Source organism: Acipenser ruthenus, chromosome 2, assembly GCF_902713425.1.
Source record: "Acipenser ruthenus chromosome 2, fAciRut3.2 maternal haplotype, whole genome shotgun sequence".
Classification (NCBI taxonomy): Eukaryota; Metazoa; Chordata; class Actinopteri; order Acipenseriformes; family Acipenseridae; genus Acipenser; species Acipenser ruthenus.
This window is the reverse complement of record NC_081190.1, coordinates 51,071,022-51,089,014: the sequence shown is the minus strand read 5'-3', so window position 1 is coordinate 51,089,014 and position 17,993 is coordinate 51,071,022. Positions and strand designations below refer to the sequence as shown.

Sequence of the window (17,993 nt, the reverse complement as noted above, 5' to 3'; positions counted from 1 at the left end):
ATACAACCCCTGCATTCACACACCACCATGCAACCCCTGCATTCACACACCACCATGCAACCCCTGCATTCACACACCACCATGCAACCCCTGCATTCACACACCACAATACAACCCCTGCATTCACATACCACCATGCAATCCCTGCATGCATACACCCACCATGCAATCCCTGCACGCACACACCACCATGCAACCCCTGCACACACACACCAAATCAGTCGTTTTCCTTTATTAAAGGCTAATATTAAATCACATTTTTGAGAAGGAACATGGTATTCCAAAAAAAAGGACATCTCCTTTGCTTATGTAATGTTCATCAATATATAGTCATGCGTAGGAGTTTATCAGACCTTCTGCGTTTAAGAGACCAGTGCCCTTCAACAACTTCAAATAAATCTTATTGTATTGTATTAGTCAACATTTTCCTTATCTATTCCTCACAGTTTATACTGTAGGATATATATACTGTTTAAAAAGTCGGACTATGCAAATCTAATGGAAACAAATTAAATGCATTGTACAATAGTAATGATTACATCTAGTGAGAGATTACAGGCATTCTTGTGCAAAGTACAAGTAACGTGTAAAAATGTGCCCCTCAACCATTTACTGTATACTCCTTCCCACTTGGAAACATTTACACTGGCGATGAAAGGGTTAACTGCAAGAGTGATAGAATGACACAAGTTAATTGTATCAATCTGTGTGACCTACTTAATACCTCGATTGAAACTTTGTTGCAGTTGATACTTCTGACAATCCATAGGCATTCCTGATATTGCTAGAATGCCACAGGTTAAATGTATCAACCTGTGCCATCTAATAACTGTCTAGATCAGGGGTCTCCAATCCTGGTCCCAGAGGACTGGTGTCCCTCTTGGTTTTTGTTCCAACTGTACCCTAAATTACTTAATTGGACCAATTAAGCTTCCACTAAGCACTATTCTTGTTGTGGAAGACACTCTAAACAGAGATTCCATGTAAAACATGACCATTTTATAAAAAGTGGGAGAGGTCTTACCTCAGCACATGCTGCTGTTCCTCAAGGACACGATGACCTTTCACCCCCATAAGAAAAAACAAACAAACATTTAAACAACATTGATTATATCAAAATGATGCATAATGTTGGTGAGAACATTTTAGTTAACAAAATTAGGGACAGCAATAAAAATGCAAATAAAAGAGTAAATCTGAAAAAAAGGATTAAAACAGAAACATTTCATACTAAGCTTACTTTATTCTCTTAGACTTGTTTTGTTTTAAAACTGTCAAGGGACATGTTACTATGACACATGGTTGTCTGAGGTCACTGACCTCTCACGGTCATCAGAGATCAAATCCAAGATGGCTCCACATCTCAAAATACACTTTAGGGTACAAACACTGTGAAAAATGGCATGCTTTTATCACAAAATGCACAGTACCTTCATTTTTTTGAGCTTATCCACTGTACTATTAGTTCACTATATAAATCAACCACTTGCTTCTTGTGAAATGTTAACTTGTTTACAGATGCTTCTGGATTGCATAAGGGTATTTTTTCATTAAATTGTCAACAACTGTACAATTTTCCAAAATGGTTGCTGGATCACATGACCCAACAAGAAGCATACAAATGTAAATTATGTCATCTACTGACTTTATTTTATATGATTCATAACTGTTTCTACAGAAACTGAACTTTTTCCCCCAACTATTTTGCACTGTTTTTCATGGAATTGCCCAATATGTAAAACATATAGGCCGATATGCATAAAACTTAGTCTCCTTTATGCAGTCTGTATTTAAAGTATGAACAACAGCTGTGACCACTTTGCGCAGTCAGAAGGGCTGTCACACGAAGCGTCCCGTGCATTGTGCATTTTAGCTGTCACCGATTTACATGCTTGCTTCTATCTCATCTCTATCCAAATAATTTACAGATACTCGCAGATTTGTATTTTCAATGCATGACATACTGCATTTTTTAAAGGAAATAAAGGAAGCGCCTAATCAAGTGTTTTTACATCCATTTCCAAGATTTCACTTTTTTTCAAATTCATGATTTTCTTGATTTCTGTGACCTCTGTGACAAAATCGTAGCCTTAATTATTATATGTATTGTATTTGAATGCATTATGCAGGTATTTGCAAACTGAGGGAATCCAATAACAAATAAAAACGTATTTTTCCGCCATTTAACAATGAATTGTATTTTTAATGTAACTGTGCTATTTGTCATTCAAGCAAAAGTTTTAAACAAAACGGGAGCTTGCTGAGTCCGATCCATTGCCTTCTATACTTTCTTGTACGCTGGCAAGGAAACGCATGTCTTAACATTAGAGGATCCTTTTTTCTCAACCAAAAGTAAAATATCATGAACTGTGGCAAAATTACATTTCTGGGGACCTATGTATAAGAGTTGTGCATGTGCAAATATCAAGTTGCGCACACTGAAAAAATGTTTTGCACATGCGCAAAATTGCAACACATATACGAAAGGGAAATGCCTAGTGCATCTCATAAGCTCAACATTATGCCTCCGCAGCAAGATGCTCCAGAGAATATGCAGATTGGTCATTAGCACTACTACTAGGCATCTTGAACTTACTGAAACGCAGCTTCTGGACATAGAAAAAGCAAAGGAAGAACAAAAATACACAAAAAGACCACTGCCTGGGCATCGGGTGTCCAATTTGACTGGCTAAAACAAAAATCTTAAACATTGATATCAAAGTAATTCCGCTGCCTGTCATAAATAATTTGCTATGGGTGATTTATGCCACTGTGCGTAGCTCAGAGGGACGGGAGTATTCAGTCTCAAGATATGTGACCCTACGAGCCTGTCTTAACTGTTTTTTAAACAGTCCAGCAATAAACCGCAAAGTGAATTTGATAAGTGACCGAGTATTTCAATTGTCAGTGTAAAGCGATACCGCAAATCTGGCATGAATACCTCCTGTCACTATCCCCGGATCACAAAGCCAAATCCAGAACCTACACTATTCTGATGCGCAGCTCATTCACTTCATTTAAATATTCTGGCCCATATTCAGATGCGCAGGTGCTGTTTTCAACACTGCGCAGTTAATACGTAGCCCGCAACGTTTGAGATGCACACTTGCGTAGCTCAAATAAAATACGCACCCGCATTTACTTGCGCTTAGTACATAGGCCCCCTGGTGGTTACAGTTCTTTTTCAGGAATGCATGTGCATATAAGCTATATACAAATGTCATCATTTTTTTTATCGAAAAGTGTACACTATCCCTAACTGAACCTCTCACTTGCATTCAGCACCTTTAGTAGCCATAATGTGACAGTGTAAACAGACGGCCCAGCTCATTTTCATAGCTCTGACACTTGGTTAAAAATCTCTCGGTAACAATCCTTGACGGTAAATCATATCTAAAACCATTACTGGCCGGTAAAATAGCCAGACCATAGTTTTATAAATCATGTGTTAAAAATAAATCAGGTGATTTATTTTTAAATGGCTGGAAATTACCACCATCTTTTATGCATATGGGCCATAATATTGTTTATGGTAATGGTAACTTACTTCAGCAGCATATACATGTACGATAATACATAGTGGTAAATGACATTTGTCATTTAACAGCTGCAGCTATTTCTGTATGTATATGGGGTGTATGAACAAGAACATTCACCATGGGGCCATGCCTCTTAAAAAGGTGTATTAAAACATTTGTAAGGTAGTTTTTAAACAACATGACATAATGTTGTTTTCAACTCCTTATTATTATTTATTTCTTAGCAGACGCCCTTATCCAGGGCGACTAACAATTGTTACAAGATATCACATTATTTTTACATACAATTACATTATTTTTAACATATTTTTTTTTTACATACAATTACCCCTTTTATACAGTTGGGTTTTTACTGGAGCAATCTAGGTAAAGTACCTTGCTCAAGGGTACAGCAGCAGTGTCCCCCACCTGGGATTGAACCCACGACCCTCCGGTCAGGAGTCCAAGGCCTTACCACTACTCCACACTGCTACTCCAACAATCACTAGAATATGTCTGAGGTCATTTGTGTTGGCCCCACCAGTCTAATGTGTCTCAATCTACAAAAATATGGCAAAACAAAATAAACAGAAATGTTCCTTGCAGAAGTGAAACATTCACATCAGATTGAATCTTGGTGAGCTGATAGAAGAGGGGACACCAGACAAATCTGAGATCTTTGCTTCCACTGTCAGCTCAACATTAATAGGTTATTGAACAACAGCAGGTGGAGAGGATTAAAAAGCACTAGTTTAATGTTTATGCAGAGTAAAGTCAATAAGGTACTTTCAGAGTTCTCCTAGCCAATGATAAATCAATAAGGCATTTTCCAAGAAACAGTTCCGTTATCAATAAAGATTTACTGAGAAAAATGTAAAAAGAAATGTGAAGGCTGTTTATGGCTTCTAAGCCTTCAGGACAGATTAACCAAAGCCTGATCAATTACATTAAATTAGAAAAGTACCAGTCACCCTGATATTAAAAAAGAAACCATAGGTGTTCCTAGATTGCTGTACATGACTACAATAAATTATATATATATATATATATATATATATATATATATATGTGTGTGTGTGTGTGTGTGTGTTGATTAATGTGCTGCTAATGTAAATAGGATGAATATGAAATGCTGTTCGCTCTGGGTCACCTAGACAAGCATGCTAAATAGAAGTCAAAAGAGATAAAACTAACGTTATGTTCAGAAGTGCAAAGGGTAATTTAAATGCATAACTCTGCTGAACACAAAGACAAATGTACATTTTAGAGGACTAAGTCATACTGAAATGCACTACCGGCCTGAATATAACATATACTGGATGCTTGCTGTGATTCTAGGAATGAGGTTCAGTCCACTACACTAACCTTATTAGCTAACCAATGTTATACTGTATAGACCAAGCCCACCCTTCACTAAATGTTCTGAAAGTCTTTCTTCCGCTCCTCCCCACATCCTTTGCAACTGTAACTTCCTTCTGGGGTGTCGATGGTCATCCATCATCTGGCCTTGGTTGACCTTTGACCGACGTTGGAGGTCGCACCTCAATTGAGGAATGCTCCTGCTGGTCCAGAAGGCGAGATCCTGGACCAATCAGTCTTCTCATCCCATGCTGTGCCTTGATCTTTGATTAATACATATAATGCAAATATAGATATCTTCTTTGTATTATTTTAATTTAAACTTGTGGAGATTCTGAAACCTTATAAAAACAGACAAATCTGCCCTTCTCTTACCAAATCATCTCAAATAGCAATGCAGTGGTGTGACGGAAATATAATGAGTTCTGGTTGTATATCTCCTTCCCGACCTGTGAGGGCACTAAGTAGCGAAAGGGAAAGGCTTTGGACGGGTTGGCCTGACAGTTCATTTCCTGGGTTGGAAAGTCAGTCAGCCTGGAAAAAGACAAGTCTCCGTTGCAGGAACGTATTGACCTGGAAGGTAAACGAGGTAGCAGCTGCAGGCAATAGAGTCAGCTGTAATCGTTTACCAAGGGGTCATGCATGATTGCATAAAGGGGGCCGGAGAATTGTAAATCTTTTCCTTCGCTTGGGTTCAGAGACACACGGAACTGGAAGGACCGGGAGAGTTCCCAAAAATAATTAAAAAGTATTCATGAGTGTTTTGTTTGTTTGTAGCACTGTTAGTAATTGTCTTTTGTTTGTAAATTCACTAGACGGCTAACACATCTCCGGAGCTGTCGCCTTGGGCCAGCACTCCCTGGAACAATACCACCACAGTCACTGTTATTTGTTATCACCCACCTTGAGCACTACTGCACGCACCCGGACTGGTGATTTGTGTTAGTAGTATTGTGGGAGCGGATGACGTGTTATTATTTGTTTTGTTTACAAATCATTATTATCATTTTCCTGCCGAGCTTTACACCAGGGGTGTATTGCCGGAGGATTATTGTTTGGTTGCCAGACCAGGATTTGTGCAATAATAAAAATAACATTTCCAAATAGGATTACAGTTTTCACTTGTGATTATTTCTGCACTGCATCACCTCTGCACCTGTTCTTAATCAGCAGCCACTTTGCCACAAGTAGTCATTGATAGAATGTGATATTTTGACATAGCAATGGCATGACAACCAAATCAGTATTTCTTCAAAAAGTGTTGTAATGGTTCTGCTGGAGTATATTTAGGGTTATTCAGAATATTGATATTTTAATGCCATCATTGGTGTGGCAGGATAGCATCACGGCCCAAGCTGCTACCAGCAGGAAGAGTGACTCAGAGACAAGAAAAGCTGCAGTTTAAGCACACATTTATTAAACAAAGAAACACAGGAACAAATAAACTGTCACTTGTAAAAACAAAAGATTTAACCGCTGTAGGCTGGGCATTATCCTTCACTACAAAGTAGCAAACAAAACACAGTGACACTCACCTAAAGGCTGCCACACACCAGACGCAATGCGATTTTTCATTGGACGACAAGACACTATTGCAGCAAAATGACCATACACACTAGAAGCGACACCGATGCAATGCGACAGATTGGAAAACTGCCAGATCAATAATACTATACAAAATTGCTATTGACAAAACTATGATCAAGACTGGCACATATTCGTCAACATGATGTAGTAATTATATGTGCATTCTATGGTATTTCAACATAGATGGCAATAAATCACCTTTATACAGGTGGCCACACCCCAATTAGCACTCAATTACCTAACTGGGGAATGGCTACATCTGTGATTGTTGACAGGGACAGAATTAACCCCATCCCTGCCAACCTTGCATTCCCACACACACTATTTACACAAGCAGGGCTTTTGCCCTGCCACAATTGGTAATTTAAAACTTTTATTTAAGTACTTTTTTGCAAAGAAGGGTAAGGAGTAAAGACATTTCTTCCAGCTTTGACTTAACTTGAAGATTTTCTATGACACCATTGGGTCAGTAGAGCGGTAGTGCTAATGTTTAACAACTAATATTATGTATATTATATGTGATTTTTGGTCACTGGAGTTTGTAAATGCACAATATGAGTGTGCTTAAAGCTTTAAGTGTGTTTTGTAAATTGACACTATTGTGGAGCTCAATCATGAGTTTTTAAGTATGTTCTGTTGTACAACCCACATACTCACAATGGCATTGTTGGGTCTAAAGGTGCAGGGATAAACACTGGGTTCAGGAATTATCAATTTAAAATTTTCTTTCAACAAATATGGCATTAAAGCATAAGTCACCATTTCCAATGTGTCTTATATTCACCTATACTGCACTGTCGGGTGCCATGTTTAATTTAATACTAGAACCACCATATTTTCTGACTACTTAGAACCGCTGTTAAACAGCTTCAATATGAAAATGAAAGACAAACAATCGGATACAACTCAAAAGTTTTATTCATGAACATCATATCTAACATTTGCATTGCAGAAACATTGTATTTAAATGGAAACATAAAAGGCTATAGATGCATATAGCAGAATTCTGTAAGAATGCCATCTGACACATCCTCCTCATTGAACTTGCAAGTCACTCCTGGATATTATGTAGTGTCAGCTACATAAAATATATTATTATTAATAATAATAATAATAATAATAATAATAATAATAATAATAATAATAATAACGTTACCATTTCTATTGCATGACTCTGCAGTAGAGTTCTTCTGTGGGGAAACAGCAGCACCTCCATTGTTGTGGGTAAATACTTGTTGTCCTCGTTGCCAGAGCAAATGCTTCTAATTTCTCTCAAATCAAAACGATTCTGTGACATTATACATTGTCTGTATATAAAAAAATGAATCCAAGGTTTGTTTACATCCAGAAGCTGTGATGTAAACACAGACGCAGTTTCATTGAATTACAGCCGGACCACACCACCCCCATATTCCAATATTTAATCTTGTATCCAACCATGTCAGAATGTTATAAGGTATGACTAACAATAAAGTTCACCACACTGTGAAATGGTCCATTTGAGTTAAAGAACTAAATTAACATTTGCACAGGCTCCATTTTACACATGAAAATATTGGTTTACACCCATTACAGTGCTTGTAAATGTGTATGAATCTCATCTAATCAGGTTTTTTGGTTGTTTAACACAGAAACTGAACCATTTTGGCCTGCAAACAAATATATGAATTTGAATATTGAATAACATTTACAGCATAGCCTCAGCTGTGACTGTTTGATCACACAGAAGCCATATTTTTTTTGCATTACCTATAATTTTAGAATTGAGAACAATTATGTGAACATAATTTTGATATTTTATTTAACATCATGTAATCAAAGAAACTACAAAATTATATTGCAAAAGTCTACCAGAGGCCCTAATAGTAGTACAGTATCATGTTAGATTTAGTTAAGTATATGGAAAACTACACAGCGGTATGTAATGTAATTCAATATGTTAGCGTAACATTATTCAGTAGGTTTCATTTGACTTTATGAAGCTAAATGAATTAATTCTGTAGGGTGATGCAAAACTTTTGGCCATAGCTGTGGGTGCCTTTTGAAATTCCCAGTTAGTTGCTAGTTTTTTCTGCCAAAAGGCTATGTGCAATAAAATCTGTTTGAGAGAAGATAGGAGAACTTAACAGCAGAAATGTTTACTATGAAAAAATAGGACTGGTATACTGTCTTATTTGTCATATGATAAAAATTTTGGTTTACCTTGTTTTTTTAAAAGGATTAACACACTTACCTGTGTCGTGCAGGTGGGTCATTGTATTTTAATTCAGATGATGGTAGACTAATAGTCAACAATATAGCAAAGCAAAATGGCACAGCACAATCTTTTAAAAGCAGCTTAAGGTATTTAAAGTAAATATGAATTAAAATCAAGCACCAAAAATCAGTCAATAATATTCCTTGTGTTCTTCTCACATTTTTCACTGTTAATCAACCCTTTATTTTCTCTTGTGTGACAAAATACAGTCGTGCATCACAGGGAAGAGTACAATTTAGTCATTGTAAACAGTCAGTGTTTGCCCCCATTTTGGGAATATATGAATAGATATGCAATTCCTTATTTCTCTTTTACATGATTGTTTTTTGTGTTGTTGCAGGAGGAGCCTTTTGTGATGGTGTCTGAAAATGTTCTGGGGAAACCAAAAACATACAGAGGCTTCTCTATTGATGTCCTGGATGCTTTATCAAGTTACCTGGGGTTTAAATATGAAATCTATGTGGCCTCGGATCACAAATATGGAAGTCCGCAGGCAGATGGGGCCTGGAATGGCCTGATAGGGGAGCTGGTTTTCAAGGTGAGCTAAACAGAAAATGATTTTGATATTTTATGTTTTGCCAGTGCAGTTGTAGGGCTCCATGTATTAATTCAGGCTTACTATATATATATATATATATATATATATATATATATATATATATATATATATATATATATCTGCAAGTTGTTTCTTGCTATTAAAAAGTAAAAAGGGCTTTTAATTACATTTTTGGAAAAAAAGAAACAGAATAGGGACAATTTCCTGTATGCAAATGTGCGTGTCCCTCTTTGTGTCATACTGAATACCTTGTTTGTTTCTTTTATTGTAACCCGTAGAGAGCTGATGTAGGGATTTCAGCCTTAACCATTACCCCAGACCGGGAAAATGTGGTTGACTTTACAACCCGCTACATGGATTATTCAGTGGGGGTGCTGTTGAAGAAAGCTGAAAGGACGGTAGACATGTTTGCCTGCTTGGCACCCTTTGATCTCTCTCTGTGGGCGTGTATAGCTGGCACAGTCCTGCTGGTAGGAATATTGGTATACCTACTGAACTGGTTCAACCCTCCTCGACTGCAGATGGGCTCAATGACGTCCACCACTCTTTATAACTCCATGTGGTTCGTCTATGGCTCTTTTGTTCAACAAGGTAAGATGACATACTTCTGGTAGCAAGACCTTTTTAACTCTTACTGATCTTAAAGTACAGGATGCTAACAAAATAATTCTAGTAAATCTTACCTAATATACTGTATATTGATGTCATTTCATTGATATCAGATTTTCCAATTTGAAAAAATGCACACATTATGGTAAAGGTAACTTAGATATTTTTATGGTAATTTTATTTAAAGCTGAACGTGAATTACAAATACAGTCAACCTCAGTTAACTCAACAACCCACGGGGATGCCATTTAGTGTCGACTTATCCAAGATGTCGAGTTAACCACGGGTGCAAAAGTAATAGAACTCACACGTTTATAGTATTACTGTATTTACAAGTTTATTTTTAGTTAACTTGGTGTAATGTCCTTACTCTTTAGTAAACATGTAATGAAGATTCAGATGCACAGGTGGATCTCAATTCACATGAACTTTATTCCATGGTTTATTAGTTAACATGAATGATGTTTATAACTATTCTCCTGCACTAATCTACCACTCTGCTGCTGCTATTCTCTCCATGTCTATTGACACACTGTTCTTGACTTTACTTCCTTTGTGCTACTGGTTACGTTGTATTACTTAAAGGGGCAGCAGTACATTTGTGGACACTACACTCGGTACAACTCGTGTAGATCAATTGAAATAAGAATTAATAAAATAATTACAGGATTATTTTTATGAACACAATCCAACCACAAACTGTTGACTATACTATTAGGTATTGGCTTGTACTGTCTAATTTGACGACTTAAATAGCAACAGTTAACAAATGTACATTATACAGAATGAACTCGGTGAACAAAAACAATAAGAAACAACCTACAGTTTCACACAGAAATCAAACATTGTCGATTGTTTCGCATGCAAAAACACACACTTTGAAAGTTCTGCTGACAAGCTTGTTATCCCGAATAACCTGAGCTTTAAAGCCAATTAAATAAGAACCAATTTTTCACTTTATTATTATTATTATTTATTTCTTAGCAAACGCCCTTATCCAGGGCGACTTACAATTGTTACAAGATATCACATTATACATTATTTCACATTATACAGATATCACATTATTTTTTCATACAATTACCCATTTATACAGTTGGGTTTTTACTGGAGCAATCTAGGTAAAGTACCTTGCTCAAGGGTACAACAGCAGTGTCCCTCACTGGGGATTGAGCCCACAACCCTCCGGTCAAGAGTCCAGAGCCCTAACCACTACTCCACACTGCTGCCCACTTCTGACTCATTGTGCAGAGTGCACTGATATTGTAACCAGCTGCACTTGGTAGTTGTGAAGGGATGAATGAACTACCGTTTCCAGTCAGAGTTCAGTCACATGAAACGAGTGTTGAGTTATCCACTAGTCTTTTTAATAGTTTTTATCCCTTTGGTACCGGGGTCGAGTTACGAGTAAAGCTTGGTCTCGAATTTAAAAAAAAATAAGAGGCACAGGATGCATATATTTTATATGGAGAAAATTTGACTGTATTTAAATGCTGTTCTTCCAGTCAACTTCCTAATGTCGCAAGAAGGAATTAATTCCCCATTGTAAACACGCAAGTAATAGGAAAGCAATTATTGGTACTGAAATTTTGGGAGTCACAAGTTCTTTTAAATAAAATAAATGGCAAACATTTAGAATGTTGTTTTTTTTTCTTGAGAAATACATATTTAAAAAAAAAACTTGCTCAGGAACAGTCATTCTGTAAAAAAGCTTATGTTCAGAATTGTTTTTCATGCAAGGACTCTCAGAAGCAACTGAAGTTCATAGTTGTGACATGCGTTCTGCGTATATAATATTAACTAACACTGCTGATGTATCCTAAATGAAATGGCATTTCTTAAATGATGTTTTCAAAATACTAAGGAAACAGTGGATCTGTACATGTATTATATTCAATTAGTTCTGAAAGCAGTGCAGTGGCCCTGGCTGTAATCTGGCTCCGGTAAAAAGTTAATTTAGTTTAGTCACAAACTAGACCTGCTGGAGAGTAGTCCAGATTACAAAACACTATAGAATCTAACACAATTGTCAGTCTGTGCTTATGAGTGTTATGTGTGTTGTTACCACAGTTGCCTGTATTCAGTTTTGTAAAATATTAATATAATAAAATTGTTCCCAACTGTTGCCATTACATAAAGGGCCGTAAAGCTGTAATTTATGGTTACAGACCATCTCTAATTTCTCCAGTTACAATGGTCAACCATTAAGTCAGTTGAAGAAATAGATGGAAGCTACTGGAGTCTTCATCTGCATCTTAAATCGTTTGCTGATTTCAATCCTAGTTCATTCATTTTGTGTGTCTGCATTGAATCATTAATGAGCAATTATGATCATTTATAAAGGAATCAGTCTGATGTGATGCTTATTGTATTTTGGGGCTGCATGAGGAAATTGCAGTACCATATTGTTTATAGCTGACAGATTGAGTGAAACAGAAAGCTAGTATTGACTGGAGACATTACAGATGTTGATTACTGTATGATAGAACATTAGCATGTTGGATTTGTGTGCATGATGTAGGTTTTGAGATTAAAGGCAGGTACATGGGATTAAATGCAGTGCATTTAAGGTTTCTTAAAACAAGTGCTGCTGCTTACACTGGTACCTTACAAGTCAGGTGTCTTACCATTGTTGACTCTCAAGCCAATTTTAATTTGGAGGTGTGATGATGGGGATGGTGGTGGAAATATGAAACCCAGAAACCTTTGACATACAGCTTTGTCAGATAGATACTGCTTTTCAATATAATCAGGTTTCACCTTGAAATTAACCTGACAAACTGCTGTGTATCATCACTTTGAAAATAGCTTCCAGTGGCTTTTCAACTAAAATCATCTAAAATTCAGCATTTACTGAAGAATATCCCATCAGGAGACCTGTGACTTCTACAACTGGACTTGTAGTTAATTTGAACAAAAAACAAATATACTGGCCATAGGTACTACAGTAAATGGTATGAAATACCAGGAGAATGAAGAATGGATGATAGAATATTAAAGGCATTAAAGTACAACATCATCACATTTCTCCCATCCTCCCCACAAATACAACAGTTAAATGTTTATTATTACTAAACATTGAGCTGTTCCAAAATAATTTTACCAGAAAATGATGTGTACTATACAGTACTTGTCAAAGCTAGAATCCTTTAAATTGAAGCAAATTGGAATTAGAGTGAGGATGCCTCATTAGCATCCCCCAATTTCAACAGTTTCAATTATAGAATATAGCTGTGGCTAAAGAGCTCTGCACCTTTTGATACAATGTGTAAATTAACCAATTAAAGTGATTGTAGCTAGCAAAATACATGTTTTCTGACATGCCCATCCATTCATTATGCAGGTCTCAAATAAGCAGTTTTGATCATGGTTAAAAATTAAACAAATACATGTATGCTATAACATGTGTTTCTTTCCAGACTACATGTGTAGCTAATGGACGTGTAAAACAGGTAATATTTATGAAATCATTTTGTTAGCTACAATTACTTTATGAAGACTCCTTTGGGTTCTTTCTAGTTCATTTTACAGTAGTTGGTCTTCTGTAAAAAAAAAAAAAAAAAAAAAAAATTTAAATACAAGTGTAAATACAAAAACTTTTTGAGGGGTCTAGTATGTATGCCAGTATCTTGTGATGTATAGAAATGATGCAGTGCCTTAATGTTGTGCAGTTGTCCATCAATGGTTAGTATATTTGTAGCCGAGCAGCACATTTAAATACTGTATTACTTCAATTTGGTGCCGCTGCGTTTATTTCAAATTAATCAAAATGACTGCGGCCCTTAAACAAGGGCAACCTTTATTAATAATACTGTGCTTTACAAACGCTGCAATATTTTATTAAATGATTTAAGGCATTTTAGAAACGGCGCCATGAGAGGCTCCGATCTGCAGTACTATACTCTTGTGTGTTTTTGGGGCTTGAATATAGTACATTTACTGACAGTTAACGAGAACCTATTGGGTGGGAGTTGGGAGGTCAGGGGAGTACTGTATCAGCGAATCAGGAGTGTGTATTGGTTGCTATGGGGTGGGACAAGAAGAGGAGAGAGAATGGTAGTTGTTTTTCATAACGAAAAATAGCCTATTACCTCTGAATATTGGTTTGGTTTCTGATAAAACTAAAATATATCCTACTTGGTTATTTTTTTTGTTCACTGTAATTTACCTGCTTGTTTGTAATTTCTCTGTAAGATAAACCAAAACTAAATCTTCTCATAGATAGTAAGCAAGTTTTTTTTTTTATATATATATAATTGTACAGGACTGAGTAAAATTCCAATTGAATAAAAAACAAAACAACTAAACCCCCTACAAGAAGATATCTTCAGCCAGCTTTTGGATAGCGCTTAGAGTGACCGGCAAAGCTCTAAGTTCCTCTGAGTTTAAGTTTTCACCATCCAAGCTAACGACGAGGTGAACAGACAGCCCTTGTTTTATCCCCTGCTGTGTTGGCACTGAACTCTGCTGGAAAAAAAAGGGACATGAAGGACTGCTGTGCTGTAAGTAGTTCATCTAGGGTTGTCTGTCGGGACTGTACTATAAAATAACATTTGCTTACTAAGGTGGGTGTACATTAGTTTGTATTACATGCTGGATTGAGGTTGCAGTCTCTTCGGGGGCGTCATGTACATAGGCAGAGTTGCGTATCTCTTTCTTTATTTTTTGAGCAGGGGTAGAAAAAAAATACCTTTACGTTTCTTTATTGAGAGCGTCCTTTATTCGAGGGCGGCGTCTATTAAAAAGCTGATATCTGAGTGAGACGTTAATTCGAGGGCAGCGTTAATTCAAAGTAATACGGTAATCACATCTATGCAATTAGGATTCTAAAATGAGAAATTCTCATTTGCATTTATCGAGCATCCAGGTCAGTATTTGAGATTATATATATATATATATATATATATATATATATATATATATATATATATATATATATATATATATATATTAGAACACAGCAGTACTAAAAAGAAAAGTTTTTGCAAATAGGGTTATTATCAGAATAAGTGTGGCTAACAGTTAAAGATGTTCACAAAAAATCAAAATATATTGTTTATGGTGACATTTGATCTTGATTTTCCCATAGTAGAATATTTGAGCAAAAATCTTAGGACTAGTTACGTGTCCCGTTCGTGCACTTCTTTTATTCTCTAATAGAATCGCGAGGATCAGGAGGACTAATAGATGGGTTAAACTCCTATAAGTGGATAGTTTGTGTACTAGCTTACAGATTTTGACATACTCAGTTTATATATTTACTCCTTCGGTTTATTAATGCTTGCAATGGATCGAGTGATCACAGATCGACGTCGAATCCTAGCTCATAGTCAATCTGGGCAATCCAGTGTCTGTGCAAACAGCATCAATACTATAAAGCAATATGGTTACAACACTAGAAAAGAGCACCCAAAGCTAGCCTAAAGCAGACAATCTAACAACCTCTCCAAAGCTAAATCTAATAACCCTATCCTTATAGCATGCTCCAATATAGGTGAAATACAAATGCAAAAACTACGACACCAGCAATCAGCTTCACAAGAAAGTTCTTCAAGGGGTGGATCAGCTCAGTCTGTATTAAAAAAAACTCAACTGATAAATAAACTGCAGTTTTGCCTTGATACTTATAGACCTTTTTATCCACTTTGTGCGTCATAAGTAAGGCCCTGTGAAAATCACAGATGATTTTTTTTTTAATTTAATGCAGGTTTTAATTCACTCACGGGTATTGTATTTCTTGGGATGTGCACGGAACTATTTTATAAATTATGTGTACAGATTATTATTATTTTTTTAAACAGCAAACAGAGAGATAAATGCACTGACATCATCAAAATGAACATCAAAGTTATTCAAGCACTTTACAATAGCTTGTGAAATGGTGTTGTAATTAACAGCCTGTAGTTGTATCTGCAAGGACAGCTTTCAGTTCTATGTCAGATGCTTGTTCACCATTTAGGCCTGGCAAAACAAATACAATGAGTCACACATACTGATCTTGGGCATCAGTCAACTCGTCAGTGACCACTGACAAGCAGACTGTTTTACCAATTTCATAATCTCCTGCTTGTGATACTAAGCAACTTTATGTAAATATTCACTTTTGGTTGTCCAATTTTTCAAGAGGGATATTTGCGCAAACAAACACCTCTGTGAGGTCAAAATTTAATGTGTTTTGTGCTTCATGGTTTTCACTGGACTTTTGGAAAATGGAAGTCACCATTTTGTGTTTCTTTGCAAGCAAAGCTGTTGTGGTACTGCTCTGGATTTCGGTGAATACTTGAATCTAAATCCCTGTCAACTAGTGCCTGTCAACTAGGTGTTCCTGATTTAAAGCACCTGTCTTGTCAATTAGTCCTGCCTTGCTTGCTAAAACATTTGATAAGAGACTCAGCCAATGCACATTCCAAGGGGCTCCATCAGGGTTATTGTTTTAACTCAGTGTCCTTCAATTTTACTGAATCTTTTTCATTTTAGACTAACACAGATTTCTGCAGTAATATTCCTGCTTGTTTAACACATTTTAAACATAGTACAGAGTTTTATTATAATATTATTGTCTTTAACAATGTTCTTTTAATCAGTGTCCAATTTGTATCCCAGATATCAGATTGCTTCCAACAGGATTGAAAATCTTCATCCGGTTCTGCTCTAAATCTGTAAATGTAACCACTGGTCCTTTTATCCATCTCTGAGCATCACAGGTGTGGGTGACAGTTTTAAACACCTGCTACCTGCAAAAAACTTTTAATTTTTTTCCCATATATTTTCCCATATGAGTCCACTTAACTGGGTGAACTGCATTGCACCACATACATTCAATTCTCTTTACATTGTCTGGTTCAACATTCAAATGAGAGAATGATAAACCTTGTACATTATTATTATTATTATTATTATTATTTATTTCTTAGCAGACACCCTTATCCAGGGTGACTTACAGTCGTAAACAAATACATTTCAAGGATCACAGTACAAGTAATAATACAATTAAGAGCAAGATAAATACAATGACTTTGGTTCTAGCAAGTACAAGTATGACAAAATACGATTCAATAATAGAGCAGATAACAGTGTCAGTGATAGTTACATCAGGATATAATTAAATACAAAATACTACAGATTAAATAACACTTGACAGATTACAGTACTCTAAAGTACAGGATTAAATGCAGTAAAATAGGGGGCAGATAAGAGCAAGTAAAGAGCATTTAAGGAAGAGTGATAAGTGCCCAGATGGAAAAAAAGAGGAGTTCTACAGGTGCTGTCTGAAGAGGTGAGTCTTGGGCAGTCCTGACATCTGTAGGAAGGTCATTCCACCACTGCGGGGCAAGGGTGGAGAAGGAGCGGGCTCTGGAGGCAGGGGAGCTTAAAGGAGGTAGAGCCAGTCTTCTAGTGCAGGAGGAGCGGAGAGGTCGAGAGGTCAGAGTCTGAGAGGGGAGAGAAGGTGGAGAAAGAGGGTGAGTTAGTAGGGGATGCAGTGGGTGTAGGGGTTGGAGTAGGAGGTGGTGCGGGGGAGGGAGAGGTGTTAGAGTTTGCGGATATCTGAGATTTTAGAAGAGAAGAAAGAGGCAAAGTCATCAGAGGAGATAGAGGAGGGAGGAGGAGCGGGGAGGGTTTAGGAGGGAGGAGAAGGTAGAGAATAGTTTACGTGGGTTGTTAGTGGAGGCTTGGATTACAGATTGGAAATAAGCACATTTAGCAGAGGAGAGAGTAGAGGAGAAGGAGGAGAGGAGAGTGCGGTAAAGGTCTAGGGCAGCAGGGAGTTTGGTTCTCTTCCATTTCTTTTAAGCAGATCGCAGTGTGATTCTTGCTGAGTGGAGCCAGGGTTGGAGAGGGGAGGGACAAGCAGGTCGGGAGGTGAGGGGACAGAGGGAGTCGAGGGAGGAGAAGAGGGTGGAGGTAGCAGAGTCTACAGAGAGTTGTGAGAAGGAGTCGATAGGAGGGAGGTGAGAGAGAGCAGTGGAGGGTGAACAGAGAGTTAAGAGAGGTCAGAGGGGACAGAAAAGAGTAAGGAGGGAGAGAGGAGAAGACCAGTCCCACCTCCCCGTCCAGTGAGACGCGGGGTATGGGACAGGACGTAGAGAGAGGACAGGGCAGCAGG

General features: G+C 37.1%; 1 protein-coding gene across 2 annotated transcripts in view; it reads left to right on the top strand.

Moving 5' to 3' along the window:
- The window catches only part of LOC117409029 (glutamate receptor ionotropic, delta-2), a 612,251-nt gene that overhangs the window by 462,086 nt on the left and 132,172 nt on the right, over nt 1–17,993 (top strand). For both annotated transcript variants that reach the window (XM_058996844.1, XM_034014543.3), the window contains 2 exons: nt 9,062–9,259; nt 9,559–9,871. In XM_058996844.1, coding sequence (XP_058852827.1) covers nt 9,062–9,259; nt 9,559–9,871 — 511 coding nt within the window. The remainder of the gene's footprint in view (nt 1–9,061; nt 9,260–9,558; nt 9,872–17,993) is intronic.